Consider the following 19,909-nt stretch of genomic DNA (forward strand, 5'->3'; position numbering starts at 1 on the left):
TATTAATAAAAGCATATACTAACCAGCCACAATGACACTGTCATTACGTGCTGGACCAAATTTCAGTGTCATCTCATGTTTATGTTTATGGACAGCCAAATGATCCTCGTTGGTAAAACGCTGTGGCAAAAAGTTTTAAAATATAGTTAAGATTTTCAATTTGATCAAATAAGTTAAATGATAAGGAAATTCATTTCCACAACATGTAAAACCACCATTAAAAAAGAAATAGCAGTTTGTTAACTATAAAGAACCTACTGTTAGTATAGATAAACATACTAGATCTCAAACAATCATAGAGAAACACATTACCCAAGAACAAGCAATTCTGATATAATACTAGGTCACATAATTTATTTTAGAGCATTTAAAAACAAAACCTGAGGCAAAGAAACTTTATATAAATTTCATTTGGACACTAAAAATAGACCACTATTAATTTTTGCCATATCATAGTAGAAATATATACTCCATGGTATAATGACTTTTGAAGAAAGCATTGTATTTTACTTAGATTTCAGGTTACTTACCACTTTTAAAACGAAAACTTTCCTATAAAAATATTACTCCTAGACAAATTAAGAGGTAAATCAGGTTCTTTATGTTATCACATAAAAAAAAGAATGCCTCGATTATAATCCAGCAGAGAAATAGTGGCCAGTACAATAATAAAGCAATTAATCATTTTAAAATAAAATTAAGGATTTCCCTGGTGGCGCAGTGGTTAAGATTCCACCTGCCAATGCAGGGGAAATGGGTTCTAGCCCTGGTCCGGGAAGATCCCACATTCCGCAGAGCAACTAAGCCTAAGCCCGTGCGCCACAACTACTGAGCCTGTGCTCTAGAGCCCAAGAGCCACAACTACTGAAGCCCGCACACTGCAATTACTGAGCCCACGCGCTGCAACTATTGAAGCCCATGCACCTAGAGCCCATGCTCTGCAATGAGAAGCCCATGCTCTGCAATGAGAAGCCCATGCACCGCAACGAAGAGTAGCCCCCCCCCCGGCTGCAACTAGAGGAAGCCTGCACGCAGCAAGGAAGACCCAACGTAGCCAAAAGTAAATAAATAAATTTTTTAAAAGTAAAATAAAATAAAATTAAAATTTTAACTTAGAATAAAGTGATTTTTCATTTTTTTATTGCATTCTTATATAAAAAAATATTTTTAAAACTATACTTAACTTGGATACGTCCTGCCTGCCAAAGGTGACATTTATGATTACAATATAATAAATACATTGTTTAAATACCTCCTGACTGTGTCTGGACATCAATCTTTATAAAGATGCTTCCTTATCTTTAGCAACATTTATAACTGAAAATAGAGAGCACTTACTTTTTGTTATTTCAGAGCAAGAATTATAAAATGCCAAATTAAGAGATCTAAACTCACTCTCTAGTCTATATCCTTACAAATGGGATGTAAAATTATATATATTTGAACTTGGTTCCTCTGAACCACCGAAAATGGATTCTTTCTCTTTGGTCTCACCACCCCACTATCCAACTCACTACATCCTTTCATGCAACAAATGATAATAGCTTTAGGGTAACCTTAAAACAATGTAAAAGGATGAAATATTTCTTTCCATTATGTTTTTTATTCTAAATATTAAAAGTATGACCTATATCATACTTAGGCCAGCCCACAAGCCCACTGTAAAAGTTAATCCCTCTCATTTATATCCCATCTTGCTCTGCACAGTGCCTGGTTATAGCACCTATCAATATGATATTGATATTTTTGTATTTCCTTTTTTTTTTTTTTTTTTGCAGTATGCGGGCCTCTCACTGTTGTGGCCTCTCCCGTTGTGGAGCACAGGCTCCGGATGCGCAGGCCCAGCGGCCATGGCTCACGGGCCCAGCCGCTCCACGGCATATGGGATCCTCCCAGACCGGGGCACGAACCCGTATCCCCTGCATCGGCAGGCGGACTCTCAACCACTGCGCCACCAGGGAGGCCCTTTGTATTTCCTTTTAAGTAGGCTGAGCTCCTACTATTTGAGCTCCCCCAAATTTAGCATATAGTAAGTAGTCAATAAATGCCAACTGAAAGAAAGAACTCCTTACAATTAAAGAATTGAATCTTCAAGCCCAGTCTAAAGGAAAAACAAAAAACCACCAAACCACAGACTGCTCCTTAAGATGAATTAAGCCTTTAATTTAATTTGGCTGTATAGTGCTCTCATGTAAGTATGCTTACCACTAAGTCTTTAAGTTACTGTACACTGGTGGAAAATTATTATTATATGACCCCTCTTCAAAACCTGCTTGTATTCCCATTGTAGGTGAGTGTCCAGATGCAAACAGTACCTCTATCCCTTGACTTATTCATTTACTCTTCAAACATTTATTGAGTACCAACTATAGGCACTGGGATCATAATCCAGCTCCTCCCCACTCAAGTGCTATTTTCCTATTGCTTCATCATTGTAAGAATCCTTTCCAAATTGGAGAAATAAAGGCTTCCCTGGTGGCGCAGTGGTTAAGAATCCACCTGCCAATGCAGGGGACACAGATTTGAGCCCTGGTCCAGGAAGATCCCACATGCCATGGAGCAACTAAACCCGTGCGTCACAACTACTGAGCCTGCGCTCTAGAGCCCGTGCTCCGCATCAGGAGAAGCCACTGCAATGAGAAGCCCGCATGCAGCAATGAAGACCCAACACAGCCAAAAATAAAAAAACAAATTTACTTAAAAAAAAAAAAAAAAGAAATAGTCATCCTTTGATAGATCGAATAACAAAGCTCTTGGAGAATGAACATAGCTATAGCATTTACTTGTGTTACTTCATTGTTTTTTCCTTTTCATTACAGTTTTGAATGTCTTACAAGTATCTTTTTTTTTTTTTTTTTTGCTTGAATGTCTTACAGGTATCTTAAAGCAAGATTCACTTTATGTTCCAAAGAACCTAACGTGGCTTTCTCCATTGAGGGCAATCATTAAACATTTGCAAATGAATGCATTTTGGAAGAGGTCTTAGATTTTAAAACAGCAGTCAGCATAATTAAGAGATAGTTATGTACTAAGAATTTTTTATCCTAACAGTATCCTCTGCTTGGATTCTGGTTTGAACACAAATATCCAAATCAAACAGCAACTACATATAGAATAAATAACATTATGCTTTATACAGAACATGTGAAAACGGCACCGAGATTGATTCTAAGTGAAAAGAAACAGCTAAAAGGGTCCTAAAAAACATTTAGGATCATATGAATAGTAAGAGGAGAAATGCGAGGAATATGAATTTACAAAGACTCATGGAGAATGTACAGATCAAATTTACCTGAATGCTATTTATAAAGGAATTGTTGATCATATAATGATATTATTTATATACACGGGTAAAATACACTGAAATTGATACTTGATACAGGTGAGTTTAACCTTGGCTATCACCTGAGAAAACTTATTTATCTCTAACAAGAAACTTAAAAAAGGCAGTCACCAGGAACATATATATTGTAAAACACATTCTTTCTTCAACAAACACATGAAGTAGCTATTACAAGCTAACATTTTTGCAGAATCTCTTTGAACTGCTTTTCCAGACAAATTAAGAATTTTATTCTAAAAATAAGCTTCGTAGAAAAATTATAATGATACTGTTAGTGATAACATATTGAATTCATACAATTTCTTTCTTCCAGGCAATTGATAGTACAACTCCAATGCAAAATGTTATTGATGTGTAAGTGTTCTGTTAAAGAAGACTTTGAGCATATAGCTGAATAAACAATGGGAAAAGCAGTCAAGAAAGGTAGGATAGGCCAATCATCTCTCTTAAAAGGTTAAAAAGGATGGGTAACCTGACAGATAGGAGGGAGGTGAAATAGCTGCTTCCATAATAAATTAATTTAAGCTCTGGTATCTGAGAAATCTGTGTTTCCAAGGCTTGAACACTCTTACCAGAATTAACTTCCTAAGAAATCAGTCATTCTGCATTTAATACATGCATTCATATCCATGATATAGATTATTATTCCTATTTAAAATAGATTAAATAGGTACTAAGTTATAAAGCCATCAGGCCAATAGCCCATTTTACTACTTCTTTAACTAGCTGAATTATTATTATTATTATTTTTTTTTGCGGTATGTGGGCCTCTCACTGTTGTGGCCTCTCCCGTTGCGGAGCACAGGCTCCGGACGCGCAGGCTCAGTGGCCATGGCTCACGGGCCCAGGCGCTCCGCGGCATGTGGGATCTTCCCGGACCGGGGCACAAACCCATGTCCCCTGCATTGGCAGGCGGACTCTCAACCACTGCGCCACCAGGGAAGCCCTAGCTGAATTATTTTATTCAACATCAGGAAGTTACTAATTAAACACACACACATACACACTCCCACTCTCACACCTTCACTGAAACTTTAGATTAAATAAAATGATTATCTCCTTTGTAAAACAGCTTATAACGTATTAACATTCTACCAAAGAAAGAATTTTCAATAAGAGTATCACCAAAAGCAAAGATACTATCAATAAAATGAGTTTCAATGTTAAATGAATCTTTCACTAAATTATCTCAACTCTGTCTCTTTTACTGAATTCAATGGAACATCATGTTAAAACAAATGAAATGAATAGGACTCTTTTTGTGAAATACCTAACAGTGACTGAGTGAGCATATGAAAAAAATTGTAATATAAAGAGTCAAAAGTTAAAATCCTCTGCATTGAATTCTATAAGTCTCTCTCTCTGAGATGACATTATCAACAAAATGTATTAAAAAATTTTAAGACCTATTTGAAAATTTAAGTCCATTAAGTTTTTTAAGGCTGAAATTCAAATTTGGAATAATGTTATCACCTACTAGTGACAAAAAGTAATTTGTAATACCACCAATAAATTGGTGTTTCTAAAATCAATTCTTATTAGAATTCCTGATTTCCTAGGAAATACTATTTGAATCTAGAGAGAGACTATACCATTTCTGTTCTAAGCAAGATTTAACAAATGGATGATGTTGACCTTAGCCGGATTATCATTTTGGCCAGTAACAGTTACAGGGTATTATTATAACACAGAGATTAGACTATTTTAAGTATCTTAGGGAACAAATATAGGCCAAAAAATAGTTAATAATACCTAGGATTGGAGTGTTCATGATGAGAACGGTGCTTAGATAAATTACTAGTGAAAATAAATTGTTTTAGCTTTTAAAAACAATATGCAAAATGTATGAAGAACCTTAAAAATGTGTATACATTTTCACCCAATAATTTGATTTCTAAAAATGTATTTTGAGGAATTAATTAAAGATGCATATAAAGGGTAATACAGAAGAATACTCACCACAATGTTGTGATTTTTTAAGGCCATAATAATTAATTTTTAGGTCATAAAAGAGGAATGGGTAAATAGATTATGGGACACATTCTGGCAATAGAATACTACACAGGAACTCAAACCCATGTTTTCAATTAACACACAAAATGCCCATAATACATATAGTGTCATCTGCATACAAACAGAATATAAAACTATATGTGCAGTATGATCCCAATTTTGTTTGAATAAATAAAAGGAGGGAAGGATATAGGAAATACACCAAATGTTAACATTAGTCCTCTCTGGATTTTATTTTTTCCTTTTGTCAACATTTTCAGTGATGCTTTTGTAATTATGAGAAAATAAAAACCTTTAATGTTAATTGATAAAAAATACATATACAAAGACCTGTATTCAAATATACCTTGAAGCCTGAACATTCTATTTAGGGATGTTTCATTATAAATGTTAACACAAGAGTAGGCTTGGGTTCAAACTTATCTTCAATATTTGCAGGTTCTGTGACTGAGAGACATTCAGTAATAAATATTTAAGTTCGACTGCTCACTTGTAAAATAAGGCCAGTAGCACCCATTTTATAGGGGTGTTGCAGGATTAAATGACATAACGCACATAAGCTTCTTAGCACAGTGACTGGCTAAGTTAAAAAATGTTACTACTGTTATAACTGTTTTTATTACTATGACAACTATTATATGAAACTTTAATTCCTCAAATCCTTTTGGAAACAAGTTGGAGCACAAATAATAGACATGGTATATATACACTTGATAAATATCTGAAAGCTCTATTCTGTGGTTCATAAGCAACCTTTTTGTGTTTCTCAGGTAGAGCTTTTTGTTGTTATTGTTTTGAATAAACTTTTTATTTTGGAAAACCTTTAAGTTTACAGAAAAGTTGCAATAACAGTACAGAGAGTTCTCACATACTCATTACTCAGTTTGTTTCCCCAATGTTCTCATCTTACATTACTGTGGTACGTTTGTCAAAACTAAGAAACCAACATTGATATATTACTATTTTTTTTTTTTGCGGTATGCGGGCCTCTCACTGCTGTGGCCTCTCCCGCTGCGGAGCACAGGCTCCGGACGCGCAGGCCCAGCGGCCACGGCTCACGGGCCCAGCCGCTCCGCGGCACGTGGGATCCTCCCAGACCGGGGCACGAACCCGTATCCCCTGCATCGGCAGGCGGACTCTCAACCACTGCGCCACCAGGGAGGCCCGATATATTACTATTAACTAAACTCAAGACTTTGGTAATTTCAGTATTACCCAGCTTAACCAGACTCAGGCTCCAAATGACTTTTTGTTAGGTTACCAAATGCAAAATCATCTCTGAAAACTATGACAAGGACAGCCAGCTGTCCCTCAATATCTATTACTCTTTTTCCTTCAACAAAAGAACTTCTGAATTTTAGGTGAGCACTTGGCTGCCCAGGACAAAGACCACATTTTCTAGCTTTCTTTGCAGTTAGGTGGGCATATGATTGGGCTGGGACCAAAAGAATGAGTGAAAATTATATGCATTACTTCCAGTTAATGCTCCTAAAATGATGGGTGTATACATGCTGTGTTTTGCTTCCCCTTCTCCCTCCCTTATTGCTGGAATATGGACTTGAGTCAGGAGCTGGAACAGCCATCTTGGAGCTAAAAATGGAAGTAGCATGTTGAGGGTTATAGAACCAGCCAGCCCTGGGACTCCTACTTCCCAGTTATTACATAAAGAACAAACTGCTCAATCTATTAAGGTTGAGTCTTTGTTTCAGCCAGCATCCTAAGTAATACAAGTCTCTTTAAAACAATGTGCCATAGCTTCTAAAAGTGATTTCTTTTGTGTAATGGAATGAACAGAAATGTAGTTTTTTTATGGTGACCATATCGAAGAAATGTTTGTATGTCTAAGTTTTGATATGCTTCCTTTTCTCTATTCAAACCTTCCACACCTCTTCCCGCCTTTTCACTTTCAGTTACTATGGATAAATTGCCTATGGTCCTTTCTAAGGCCAGTCCCTTCATTTGAACACCGGATCCCATCCTCTTTTAAGGACCCCATTCCTGCAATAGTCCCTCTCTCTGCAGTGTCAAATATGCTGTGATAGTCCCACCTTAAAATTCAAAACAAGCAAAAAAACTCCATCTTCAGTTCTCCTCCAGCAGTTATTTTACTGTTCCCTTTAAGCTAAATTCCAAGAAAAAGGTATCTTATAATGTCTCTACTTCTGGTTCTCCACATTTACTCGTCAGGCTAACTCCAATCTCACTGTTGTCACTGCTGCTTCACTGAAGCTACTCTTAGCAAGGTGTCTTAATAATCCCCATTTTTCTAAATCCGATAACAAATACTGAATTCTCACCTTACTCTATCAACTATATGACTACATTGTTCCCCCACACTTTGAAATCCTTTTTCTACTTGACTTCCAGAACACAATTCTCTTCATTGTCTGCTTGCTTCTCAGTCTCCTCTGCTACAGCTTCCCCCTCTTTCTGACTTCTGAACACTGGAGTGCCTTAAAGCTTAGTTCTCACCCTTCCTCTCTATCTATACTATTTAAATACAGAAGTAAAACTAAAGAAATATGGGGATTATAGATTATCAGACAAAATGTATTACAAACCCTGACAATTGAAAAATTATTATCAGACATCAAGGGAGAGGGAAGAAGTAAGAGGAAAAATGAATGTTAACTCCTTTCGTAACAGGGAGTCTAAAAAACAATTCTAACTTCTTAACGTTTTTCATATTTTTAAAAAACATTAGGTCTTTTAAACAATCTCTGATACACATACATACATATGTTCTTACATTCAGCAACAGGTTTCTTTTTCTTCTGCTGCATTTTAGTAAATTAAAAAGAAATAGTGTAATAAACCCCTTTGCACATTCACCCAGCTTTAGCAGTTATCAACCTATGATCCATCTCATTTCATCTCTACTCACCATTCACCCAATGGATTTTTTTGAGGCCAACCCCAGAAATTATTTTACCTGTAAGTATTTCAGTATTTGTCTGTGACAGATTGTAAAATATGGCCACAAATTCCTTCCATTATGATATGTACCCTTCTTCCTTTGCAATGTGGTAAGGCTGGTTCTCCCATCCAGAGGAGCGTATCTATTTCCCCACCCCTTGAGTCTGGGCTGGTCTGGTGACTTGCACTGATCAACAGAATGCTGCAGAAGTGATGACCTGTCACTTCCAAACTGAAGCTTCAAGAAGCTTTATAGCTTTTGCTTCTATTCTCCTGGAATACTACTGTCCAGAGACTGACAGGTAACAAAATATATTGAACATATATCTAATAACCTTGGGCATATGTCTTTTCATAGTTTTGACAGTGCATCTTTGGGATAGAATCCCAGAAGTAGGATTGTTGGGTCAAAGGGTAAATGCATGTGTAATTTTGCTAGATATTGCCAAACTCCCTCTAGGGGGTGTGCCATCTTGCACTTTTACCAGCAATGAATGAGAGTGCAAGAGTACTTTTAATATCACTGAAGTAAAATGGTTGCTGCTTTGCCAAAAGTATAAACATTCTTATGGTAGAAAATGTCAAAATAATCATAGACTGACTTATAGGCAGGATCATTAGATGGAAATGTTGCTGATATATATTATGAGGAAGAACAATGGATGACTTTTGGGCCTGATAAAGTGCTGGAACACCCTTGTTATGTTCATAGAAGACCTTAGCCCTACGAAGGGTCTCTTCTTGGCAGGCTAAGAGGTAGTCTACCTCTCAGTCTCTTGGCCATTTGTGCCATGGACACAGACTGGGCATGTGCAAGGCAGTCTGCTGTGAGAACTTAAACAATGAATATTAAAAAGTTCCCAGACTTTCTGCATCTGGTTTTGAGGTGAATAAACTCTTACTTTACCCCAGGGATGTGCTGTGTAATGTTCCATTTGCCTCACCCCATCAGCTAAGGAAGCAAACCTTTAATAGTGTCTATAAACAGTCTGGATATGCTTGAACAGATTGTGTAATTTTTCTCAGCAATTTTAAAATATCTTCTTGACCTGAAGACTATCTCATTTCCATTTGCCTTATTTCCCCTAATTTTACTGAGTCATTCTTTCACTGGTTCTATCTCCCAGATAGGGAGAAATGACAGCCTGGCCTTGGGAGTTGGAGTGGAGGCAGAAGATGGAAGGGATAGTTTTGGCGCAGAGGCACCAAAAACAGGGAAGGTTGGATGGTACTAATTCGACTTCTTGGGTTCATCCTGAAATCAAATCCCCCCCGATCTTTTGTTGGCTTCATTTGGAAGCTCTCTTAAGTAAATTTAAATGTAATTCTTTTTATTTAAAATGGTGTGTATATTACTAAAGACTCAATCACAAAATAACAATTCCAACTATTTTAAGCAGAAAAGGATAGGACAAGGAATTAGGGACTGGTTTGAGACTGAGTTTCCACGAATGATTCCTAGAACACAGCAAAACTGGTCATGGTCCAAAGGCTGGCTCTAGAAACATATTGTATTAGCTGTAGTCCAGGGATTAAAGAATCATGCTGTGTCTGTCCAATCCATTCCAGCAAAATGGAGGACTTGAGTAATACCACCTTTCCATTCAACTTGGTCCCAAATCCAAGGAGTAAATGTAATTTACCAGAATGAGTAAATCTGGTTGGTGGAACCTAAAATCATACTCAGAATTCTAGCTGAAAAGGATTTTAGAAATGGCAATTTTTAGCTTTCCTGAATTTATAGAAAAATGTATACAAAATACATCCCCAAAATATATGTCAAATCAGTCTATTTCTCTGTTTGTCCATTATTACCACCTAGTCAAAGCCACCACTATCTCTCTGACTGCTGCCAGTCTCTACTTTCACTATTAGCTCAGCAATGGCTTTTCATTGCTCTCTGAATAAAATCCAAATACCTTCTCACAGTCAACAAAAGCCCTACAGGTTATGGTCTCTTTTTATTCCCCTACCTTTCTGACATCATCTCCTACCCTTATCCTCATTAATCACTATATGCTCCAGCCGCAACAGTCATCTTTCTGTTTTAAACACACCAAATCCATTTCTTCCCTACCAGCCTTTATATTTGCTGTTCCTTCAGTCTGGAAAACTCTTCCCCCAGGTATGTGCAGGGTTTGCTCCCACATCTGTATTCAAATGTCACCTTATTACAGAGGCATTCCCTGACCAACCTATCTAAAATATCACCAACCCTGGTAACTCCTACCTTTACCCTGCTCAACATCATTGGACACCATGTAAATTAAAATCTTTAGATACCACTATACCCTCACCAGAATGATTAAAATTAAAATACTATCTAAAACAATCCTGAAAAAGAACTAAATTGGAGAATTTACCCTACCTGACTGGAAGGCTTACTGTAAAGCTAAAGCAATCAAGACAGTATGGTACTGGCATAAAAGTTCACAGATTGATGAAAGGAACAGAATAGAAAGCTAAGAAATAGATCCACACTTACACAAATCATTTGATTTTCAATAAAGGGGATGAAGCAATTTAATGGAGAAAGGAAAATCTTTTCAACAAACGACACTGGAATATCTGAGAAACCATATGGAAAAAAAAGTGAGCTTCAACTCCTACCTCACACTATACACAAAAATTAATTCAAGGTGCAAGAGACCGAAATGAAAAACCAAGCTTTCAGAGGAAAGCAATGGAGAATATCTTTGTGACTTAAGGTTAAGCAAAAGTTTCTTGGATAAGTCACAAAAAACAACAACAAAAGAAGAGAAAAAATTAATACATTAGACTTCATTAAAATTAGAAACATCTGTTCATCAAAAGATACTATTATGAAAATCATGTTGGAAACCACAGACCTGGAGAAATATCTGATGATAGACTGGTACCCAGGATATTTAAAGAACTCATACAACTCAATAATTAAAAGACAGGCAACCTAATTTTTAAAAACAAGTAGAAGATTTGAAAAGATATTTCACAAAAAGTAAAGTATACGAATGGCCAATAAGCACATGAAATAGTGCTCATTTTTTCATCAGTCAACAAAGAAATGCAAAGTAACACTTTATATATCAGTATACACACAATGAAAATGGCTAAAATTAAAAGATTGACACCAAATGTTGGCAAAGATATGATACAACAGGACCTCTCATAGACTGTTGGTGGAAATGCAAAGTGACACCTCTGTTTTGGAAAGCAGTTTGGCAATTTCCTATTATATATTACATATGATCCCACCACTACTCTCCTAGGTACTCACCCAAGAGAAAAGAAAGCATGCATTCATTCAAAGACTTATACATAAATATTCACAACAGCTTTATCTGCAACAACTAAAAACTGGAAATAAGACAAATGTCCATAAACAAGTGAATAAATAAACTAGTGGTGAAATAAGGAAATACTGTTCCTCAATGAAAAGGAATTAACTACTAATCACATAACATGCAGAAATTGTAAATTAATTATGTGGAAGGAAAGAATCCAGTCAAAAGTACATACTGTACGATTCCATTTATATAAAATTCTGGGAAATACAAACTAACCTATAGTGACAGAAGGCAGATCAATGGTTGAGAGGGATGGGAGGGAGGTATAACAAATAAGCATGAGGAAACTTTTCGGGATGATGAATATATTCACTATCTTAATTGTGGTGATGGTTTTATGGATACATACACATGTTAAAATGTATCAAACTGTACACTATAAGTATGTGAAGTTTATTGTATATAAATTATACCTCCATTTAAAATATCAGCTAAAGAAAACAATGAGAACCAAAGAAACACTTTAATACCTATTTATGATTTATAGTTTGTATATTTAAGTACTCTGTAATTTTACTACACATTAAATTTATTCTTTCATTCCTTAGTGTCTATAGTTATTTTAAGATTATTATAACAGTAATAGATTAATAATTTAATGGCCTATTAAAAAACACTGAAATATTATTTTCTGTAATAACACTAAAATATTATTTTCTAAAAATGCTTCCATACATGCTCTATATTAAAAGTGTTATACTTAAGAACATTAATATATTAGTGATATGCTCAGAGGTAAACATTAGTTATTTTCACAAGAGTTCAGCAAGTAAACTAATTTTCATAAAAGATAATGTATATCTGATTTCCAATTAGGCAATTCACAATGATTTTCAACCAATAATGGTCAAATGAATATACTTTTAAATCTTGGATTTTCTCCAGGTTTTCCATCTTTCCCTTACAAGACTTAATTTTTTTTCCATATTAGATTGTATTTTTTAAAACTCAGATGTGCTATTGAGGAAAATTAATTTCTTCCCCCAATTTTTCTGGGTTATTTTCATTCTAACTCCAAAATTATACAAAACACTGTAAAAGAATCCTTTTAATGACAACATATATTGTCATAAGTGTTTTACTAAATATGAATATACAAAACAATTTATATATTACCTGGCCACATCCAGGGGCAGTACATAGAAAGGGTTTGTCATCACTCATATTCCACAGGTCCTTGTATTGCCTATAATAAAACATTAAGAAATGGCTAAATGTTTCACAGTACAGATTTTTAAATAAAGAACAACTTAAAATGTAATATTATTTGATTTTCACTAAGCTTATCACCTTCTATCTGAATGTGAAGCAAAACACTTTTACTGACATTTTAACCCCACCTTCCATTTTCTTATTATGAACAGAGACATGTAACATGCAGATTTTATACTACAGAAAAAAATATTAGGAACCCTGATCTATCAGGCTAAATCTTTCCTGTTCAGTAGCATAAGTGCAGAAAGAATGAAATAATTAGAAGATAACCACTTTAAACCCCAATGAAATCATGGACTAGGTAACTATCATCCATGTCTGATAAAACAATCAGGAACAAAGGTGACGGGAACTTGATAATGGCTGGGTCAGGTTGACAGCATCTGAACTCACAGGTCAGTCTTAAATTAATATCACTAAAAGTGAGACAAACATTATGTGCCCCCTGATATGATGCAACAGAAAGCACACAAAGGATTCTTGGGGGGAAAAAAAGTCAAGCCTGAATCTAATCAAGCCTGTCTAGATCCAACTACAGGAAATATAGGAGATAGAAAAACATGTCAAAAGGGGAGACAGCAGAAGCAAGAAGAACTACAATTCTGCAGCCTGTGGATCAAAAACCACATTCACAGAGACAGACAAAATGAAAAGGCAGAGGACTATGTACCAGATGAAGGAACAAGATAAAAACCCAGAAAAACAATTAAATGAAGTGGAGACAGGCAACCTCCCAGAAAAAGAATTCAGAATAATGATAGTGAAGATGATCCAGGACCTTGGAAGAAGAAAGGAGGCAAAGATGAAGAAGGTGCAAGAAATGTTGAACAAAGACCTAGAAGAATTAAAGAACAAACACCTAGAAGAATTAAAGAACAAACAAACAGAGATGAACAATACAATAACTGAGAAGTACACTAGAAGGAATCAATAGCAGAATAACTGAGGCAGAAGAAAGGATAAATGACCTGGAAGACAGAATGGTGGAATTCACTGCTGTGGAACAGAATAAATAAAAAAGAATGAAAAGAAATGAGGACAGCCTAAGAGACCTCTGGAACAACATTAAACACACCAACATTCACATTATACGGGTCCCAGAAGGAGAAGAGAGAGAGAAAGGACCCGAGAAAATATCTGAAGAGATTATAGTTGAAAACTTCCCTAACGTGGGAAACGAAACAGCCACCCAAGTCCAGGAAGCACAGAGAGTCCAGGCAGGATAAACCCAAGGAGAAACATGCCGAGACACATAGTAATCAAATTGACAAAAATTAAAGACAAAGAAAAATTATGGAAAGCAACAAGGGAAAAATGACAAATAACATACACGGGAACTCCCATAAGGTTAACAGCTGATTTTTCAGCAGAAACTCTACAAGGCAGAAGGGAGTGGCAAGATATATTTACAGTGATGAAAGGGAAGAACCTACAACCAAGATTACTCTACCCAGCAGGATCTCATTCAGATTCAACGGAGAAATCAAAAGCTTTACAGACAAGCAAAAGCTAAGAGAATTCAGCACCACCAAACCAGCTCCACAACAAATGTTAAAGGAACTTCTCTAAGAGGGAAACACAAAAGAAAAGGGCCTAGGAAAAAAACCCATAACAATTAAGAAAATGGTAATAGGAACATAGATACTGATAATTACCTTAAACGTGAATGTATTAAATGCCCCAAGCAGAAGACACAGGCTCACTGAATGGATACAAAAATAAGACCCATGTATATGCTGTCTACAAGAGACCCACTTCAGACCTAGGGACACATACAGACTGAAACTGAGGGGATGGAAAAAGATATTCCATGCAAATGGAAATCAAAAGAAAGCTGGAATAGCAATACTCATGTCAGATAAAATAGACTTTAAAATAAAGAATGTTATAAGAGACAAGGAAGGACACTACATAATGATCAAGGGATCAATCTAAGAAGAAGATACAACAATTATAAATATATATGCACCCAACATAGGAGTACCTCAGTACATAAGGCAACTGCTAACAGCTATAAAAGAGGACATCGACAGTAACACAGTAATAGTGGGGGACTTTAACACCTCACTTACACTAATAGATCATCCAGAGAGAAAACTGATAAGGAAACACAAGCTTTATCTTTAGACCAGATAGATTTAAATGACATCTACAGGACATTCCATCCAAAAACAGCAGATTACACTTTCTTCTCAAGTGCGCATGGAACATTCTCCAGGATAGATCACATCTTGGGTCACAAATCAAGCCTCAGTAAATTTAAGAAAACTGAAATCATATCAAGCATCTTTTCTGACCACACTGCTATGAAATTAGAAATCAGTTACAGGGGAAAAAAACGTAAGAAACACAAACACATGGAGGCTAAACAATACGTTACTAAATAACCAAGAGATCACTGAAGAAATGAAAGAGGAAATCAAAAAATACCTAGAGACAAATGACAATGAAAACACGATAATCCAAAACCTATGGGATGCAGCAAAAGCAGTTCTAAGATGGAAGTTTATAGCGATACAAGCCTACCTCAAGAAACAAGAAAAATCTCAAATAAACAATCTAACCTTACACCTAAAGGAACTAGAGAAAGAAGAACAAAAAACCCCGAAAGTTAGCAGAAGGAAGGAAATCATAAAGATCAGAGCAGAAATAAATGAAATAGAAACAAAGAAAACAACAGCAAAGATCAATAAAACTAAAAGCTGGTTCATTGAGAAGTTAAACAAAATTGATAAACCTTTAGCCAGACTCATCCAGAAAAAGAGGGAGAGGACTCAAATCAATAAAATTAGAAATGAAAAAGGAGAAGTTACAACGGACACCGCAGAAATACAAAGCATCCTAAGAGACTACTACAAGCAACTCTATGCCAATAAAATGGACAACCTGGAAGAAATGGACAAGTTCTTAGAAAGGTATAATCTTCCAAGACTGAACCCGGAAGAAATAGAATATGAACAGACTAATCACAAGTAATAAAACTGAAACTGTGATTAAAAATCTTCCAAAAAACAAAAGTCCAGGACCAGATGGCTTCACAGGTGAATTCTGTCAAACATTTAGAGAAGAGCTAACACCCATCCTTCTCAAACTCTTCCAAAAACTTGCAGAGAAAGGAACACTCTCAACTAATTCTAAGAGGCCACCATCACCCTGATACCCAAACCAGACAAAGATACTACACAAAAAGAAAATTACAGACCAATATCACCTATGAATATAGGTGCAAAAACCCTCAATAAAATACTAGGCAACAGGGGCTTCCCTGGTGGCGCAGTGGTTGAGAGTCCTCCTGCCGATGCAGGGGACACGGGTCCGTGCCCCGGTCCGGGAGGATCCCACATGCCGCGGAGCGGCTGGGCACGTGAGCCATGGCCGCTGAGCCTGCGCGTCCGGAGCCTGTGTTCCGCAGCGGGAGAGGCCACAACAAGGATAGGCCCGCGTACCGCAAAAAAAAAAAAAAAAAAAAAAAAAAAAATACTAGGAAACAGAATCCAGCAACACATTAAAAGGACCATACACCAAGATCAAGCAGGATTTATCCCAGGGATGCAAGGATTCTTCAATATAATGCAAGTCAATTAATATGTGTGATATGCCATATTAACAAATTGAAGAATAAAAACCAAATGATCATCTCAATAGACGCAGAAAGAGCTTTTTTTTTTTTTTTTTTTTTCTTTTTGCGGTATGCGGGCCTCTCACTGTTGTGGCCTCTCCCGTTGCGGAGCACAGGCTCCGGATGCGCAGGCCCAGCGGCCATGGCTCACGGGCCCAGCCGCTCCGTGGCATATGGGATCCTCCCAGACCGGGGCACGAACCCGTATCCCCTGCATCGGCAGGCGGACTCTCAACCACTGCGCCACCAGGGAGGCCCCAAGAGCTTTTGACAAAATTCAACACCCATTTATGATAAAAACTCTCCAGAAAGTGGGCATAGAGGGAACGTACCTCAACATAATAAAGGCAATATATGACAAACCCACAGCAAACATCATTCTCAATGGTTTAAACATGAAAGCATTTCCTCTAAGGTCAGGAACAAGACAACAATGTCCACTCTCACCACTATTATTCAACATAGCTTTGGAAGTTTTAGCCAAGGCAATCAGAGAAGAAAAAGAAATAAAAGGAATACAAATTGGAAAAGAAGAAGTAAAACTGTCACTGTTTGAAGATGACATGATACTATACATAGAGAATCCTAAAGATGACACCAGAAAACCCCTAGAGCTAATCAATGAATCTGGTAAAGTAGCAGGATACAAAATTAATGCACAGAAATCTCTTGCATTCCTATACACTAATGATGAAGAATCTGAAAGAGAAATTAAGGAAACACTCCCATTTACCATTGCAACAAACAGAATAAAATACCTAGGAATAAACCTACCTAAGGAGACAAAAGACCTGTATGCAGAAAACTGTAAGACACTGATGAAAGAAATTAAAGACGACACAAACAGATGGAGAGATATACCATGTTCTTGGATTGGAAGAATCAATATTGTGAAAATGACTATACTACCCAAAGCAATCTACAGATTCAATGCAATCCCTATCAAATTACCAGTGGCATTTTTTTTTTTTTTTACAGAATTAGAACAAAAAATCTTAAAATTTGTGTGCAAACACAAAAGACCCTGAATAGCCAAAGCAGTCTTGAGGGAAAAAAACAGAGCTGGAGGAATCAGACTTCCTGACTTCAGACTATACCACAAAGCTACAGTAATGAAGACAATATGGTACTGGCACAAAAAGAGAAATATACATCAACGGAACAGGATAGAAAGCCCAGAGATAAACCCACGCACCTATGATCAACTAATCTACAACAAAGGAGGTAAGGATATACAATAGAGAAAAGACAGTCTCTTCAACAAGTGGTGCTGGGAAAACTGGACAGGTACATGTAAAAGAATGAAATTAGAACACTCCCTAACACCATACACCAAAATAAACTCAAATTGGATTCAAGACCTAAATGTAAGACCGGACACTATAAAACTCTTAGAGGAAAACATAGGAAGAACACTCTTTGACATAAATCACAGCAAGATCTTTTTTGATCCACCTCCTACAGTAATGGAAATAACAACAAAAATAAACAAATGGGACCTAATGAAACTTAAGAGCTTTTGCACAGCAAAGGAGACTATAAACAAAACGAAAAGACAACCCTCAGAATGGGAAAAATATTTGCAAACGAATCAATGGACAAAGGATTAATCTCCAAAATATATAAACAGCTCATGCAGCTCAATATTAAAAAAACAAACAGCCCAATCAAAAAATGGGCAGAAGACCTAAATAGACATCTCTCCAAAGAAGAAATACAGATAGCCAAGAGGCGCATGAAAAGCTGCTCAACATTACTAATTATTAGAGAAATGCAAATCAAAACTACAATGAGGTATCACCTCACACCAGTCAGAATGGGCATCATCAGGAAATCTACAAACAACAAATGCTGGAGAGGGTGTGGAGAAAAGGGAACCCTCTTGCACTGCTGGTGGGAATGTAAATTGATACAGCCACTATGAAGAACAGTATGGAGATTCCTTAAAAAACTAAAAATAGAATTACCATATGACCCAGTAATCCCAGTACTGGGCATATAACCAGAGAAAACTGCAATTCAAAAAGACACATGCGGGGGCTTCCCTGGTGGCACAGTGGTTGAGAGTCCACCTGCCGATGCAGGGGACACGGGTTCGTGCCCCGGTCCGGGAAGATCCCACATGCCGCGGAGCGGCTAGGCCCGTGAGCCATGGCCGCTGAGCCTGTGCATCCAGAGCCTGTGCTCCGCAATGGGAGAGGCCACAGCAGTGAGAGGCCAGCGTACTGCAAAAAAAAAAAAAAAAAAAAAAAAGACACATGCGGGCTTCCCAGGTGGCGCAGTGGTTGAGAGTCCACCTGCTGATGCAGGGGACACGGGTTCGTGCCCTGGTCTGGGAGGATCCCACATGCTGCGGAGCAGCTGGGCCCGTGAGCCATGGCCACTGGGCCTGCGCATCCAGAGCCTGTGCTCCGCAACGGGAGAGGCCACAGCAGTGAGAGACCGAGTATTGCAAAAAAAAAAAAAAAAAAAAAGACACATGCACCCCAATGTTCACTGCAGCACTATTTACAATAGCCAGGTCATGGAAGCAACCTAAATGCCCATCGACAGACAAATGGATAAAGAAGACGTGGTACATATATACGATGGAGTACTACTTAGCCATAAAAAGTAACAAAATTGGGTCATTTGTAGAGATGTGGACAGACCTAGAGACTGTCATACAGAGTGAAGTAAGTCAGAAAGAGAAAAACAAATACCGTATATTAACGCATATTATATGTGGAATCCAGAAAAAATGGTACAGATGAACTGGGTTGTAAGGCAAAAACAGAGACACAGATGTACAGAACAAACGTATGGACACCAAGAGGGGAAAGTGGGGGTGGGGGTGGGATGAATTGGGAGACCGGGATTGACATGTATACAGTAATATGTATAAAACAGATAACTAATAAGAACCTGCTGTATAAAAAATAAATAAATAAAATTTAAAAAGAATCTTCTAACCTAAAAAAAAAAAAAGAAAAACATGTCAAACAACATCACCAAGCTGGAATTAGCCAAATTCTACAGGACAAAAGACCTGGTTTCTTCAAGAAACAAACGTCATGGGGAACTAAAGAAAAGAGGAGGTAGAGGGGAACTGTTTTAGATTAAAAGAGGTCTAATAAACATACTAAACAAAATGCAACATGGGGACTTTCTTGGATCCTGATTTGAACCAAACAACTACAAAAAGACATTTTTGAGTCAAGATTATTTTCCTACTTTTTGATATAGACTTAAAGTTTCCAATTATTCCTTCCGATAACTTGTAGGTTTTTGTTTTTGCTTTCTTCATAGAAATTACATATAACAACTATACTTGACAACTAAAAATTCTGTAACATTGTTTCTTTTTCAACACTAGTTTGTTAACCTTTCGGAAATAAGTTTCTCTTCAGGAACAGAGATGACAATCACTATTATGGCCAAATTTGGGAAAGGCTAGAATACTGTTTTTTGGGGGCAGGACTTTTCAGACTTTATATG

The 19,909-nt window shown here is 36.9% G+C and overlaps 1 protein-coding gene across 4 annotated transcripts in view; it reads right to left on the minus strand.

Annotated features, from left to right (window-relative positions):
- Positions 1–19,909, minus strand: part of ATF2 (activating transcription factor 2) — an 86,333-nt gene that overhangs the window by 49,997 nt on the left and 16,427 nt on the right. For 3 of the 4 annotated variants that reach the window (XM_082630157.1, XM_082630156.1, XM_082630155.1), the window contains 2 exons: positions 12,715–12,784; positions 24–120 (listed from right to left, as the gene is read on the minus strand). In XM_082630157.1, coding sequence (XP_082486283.1) covers positions 24–120; positions 12,715–12,784 — 167 coding nt within the window. The remainder of the gene's footprint in view (positions 1–23; positions 121–12,714; positions 12,785–19,909) is intronic. The other variant, XM_082630158.1, reaches the window with a different exon arrangement.

The sequence above is a fragment of the Mesoplodon mirus genome (assembly GCF_964341445.2).
Source record: "Mesoplodon mirus genome assembly, chromosome: 8".
In the NCBI taxonomy this organism is placed as follows: Eukaryota; Metazoa; Chordata; class Mammalia; order Artiodactyla; family Ziphiidae; genus Mesoplodon; species Mesoplodon mirus.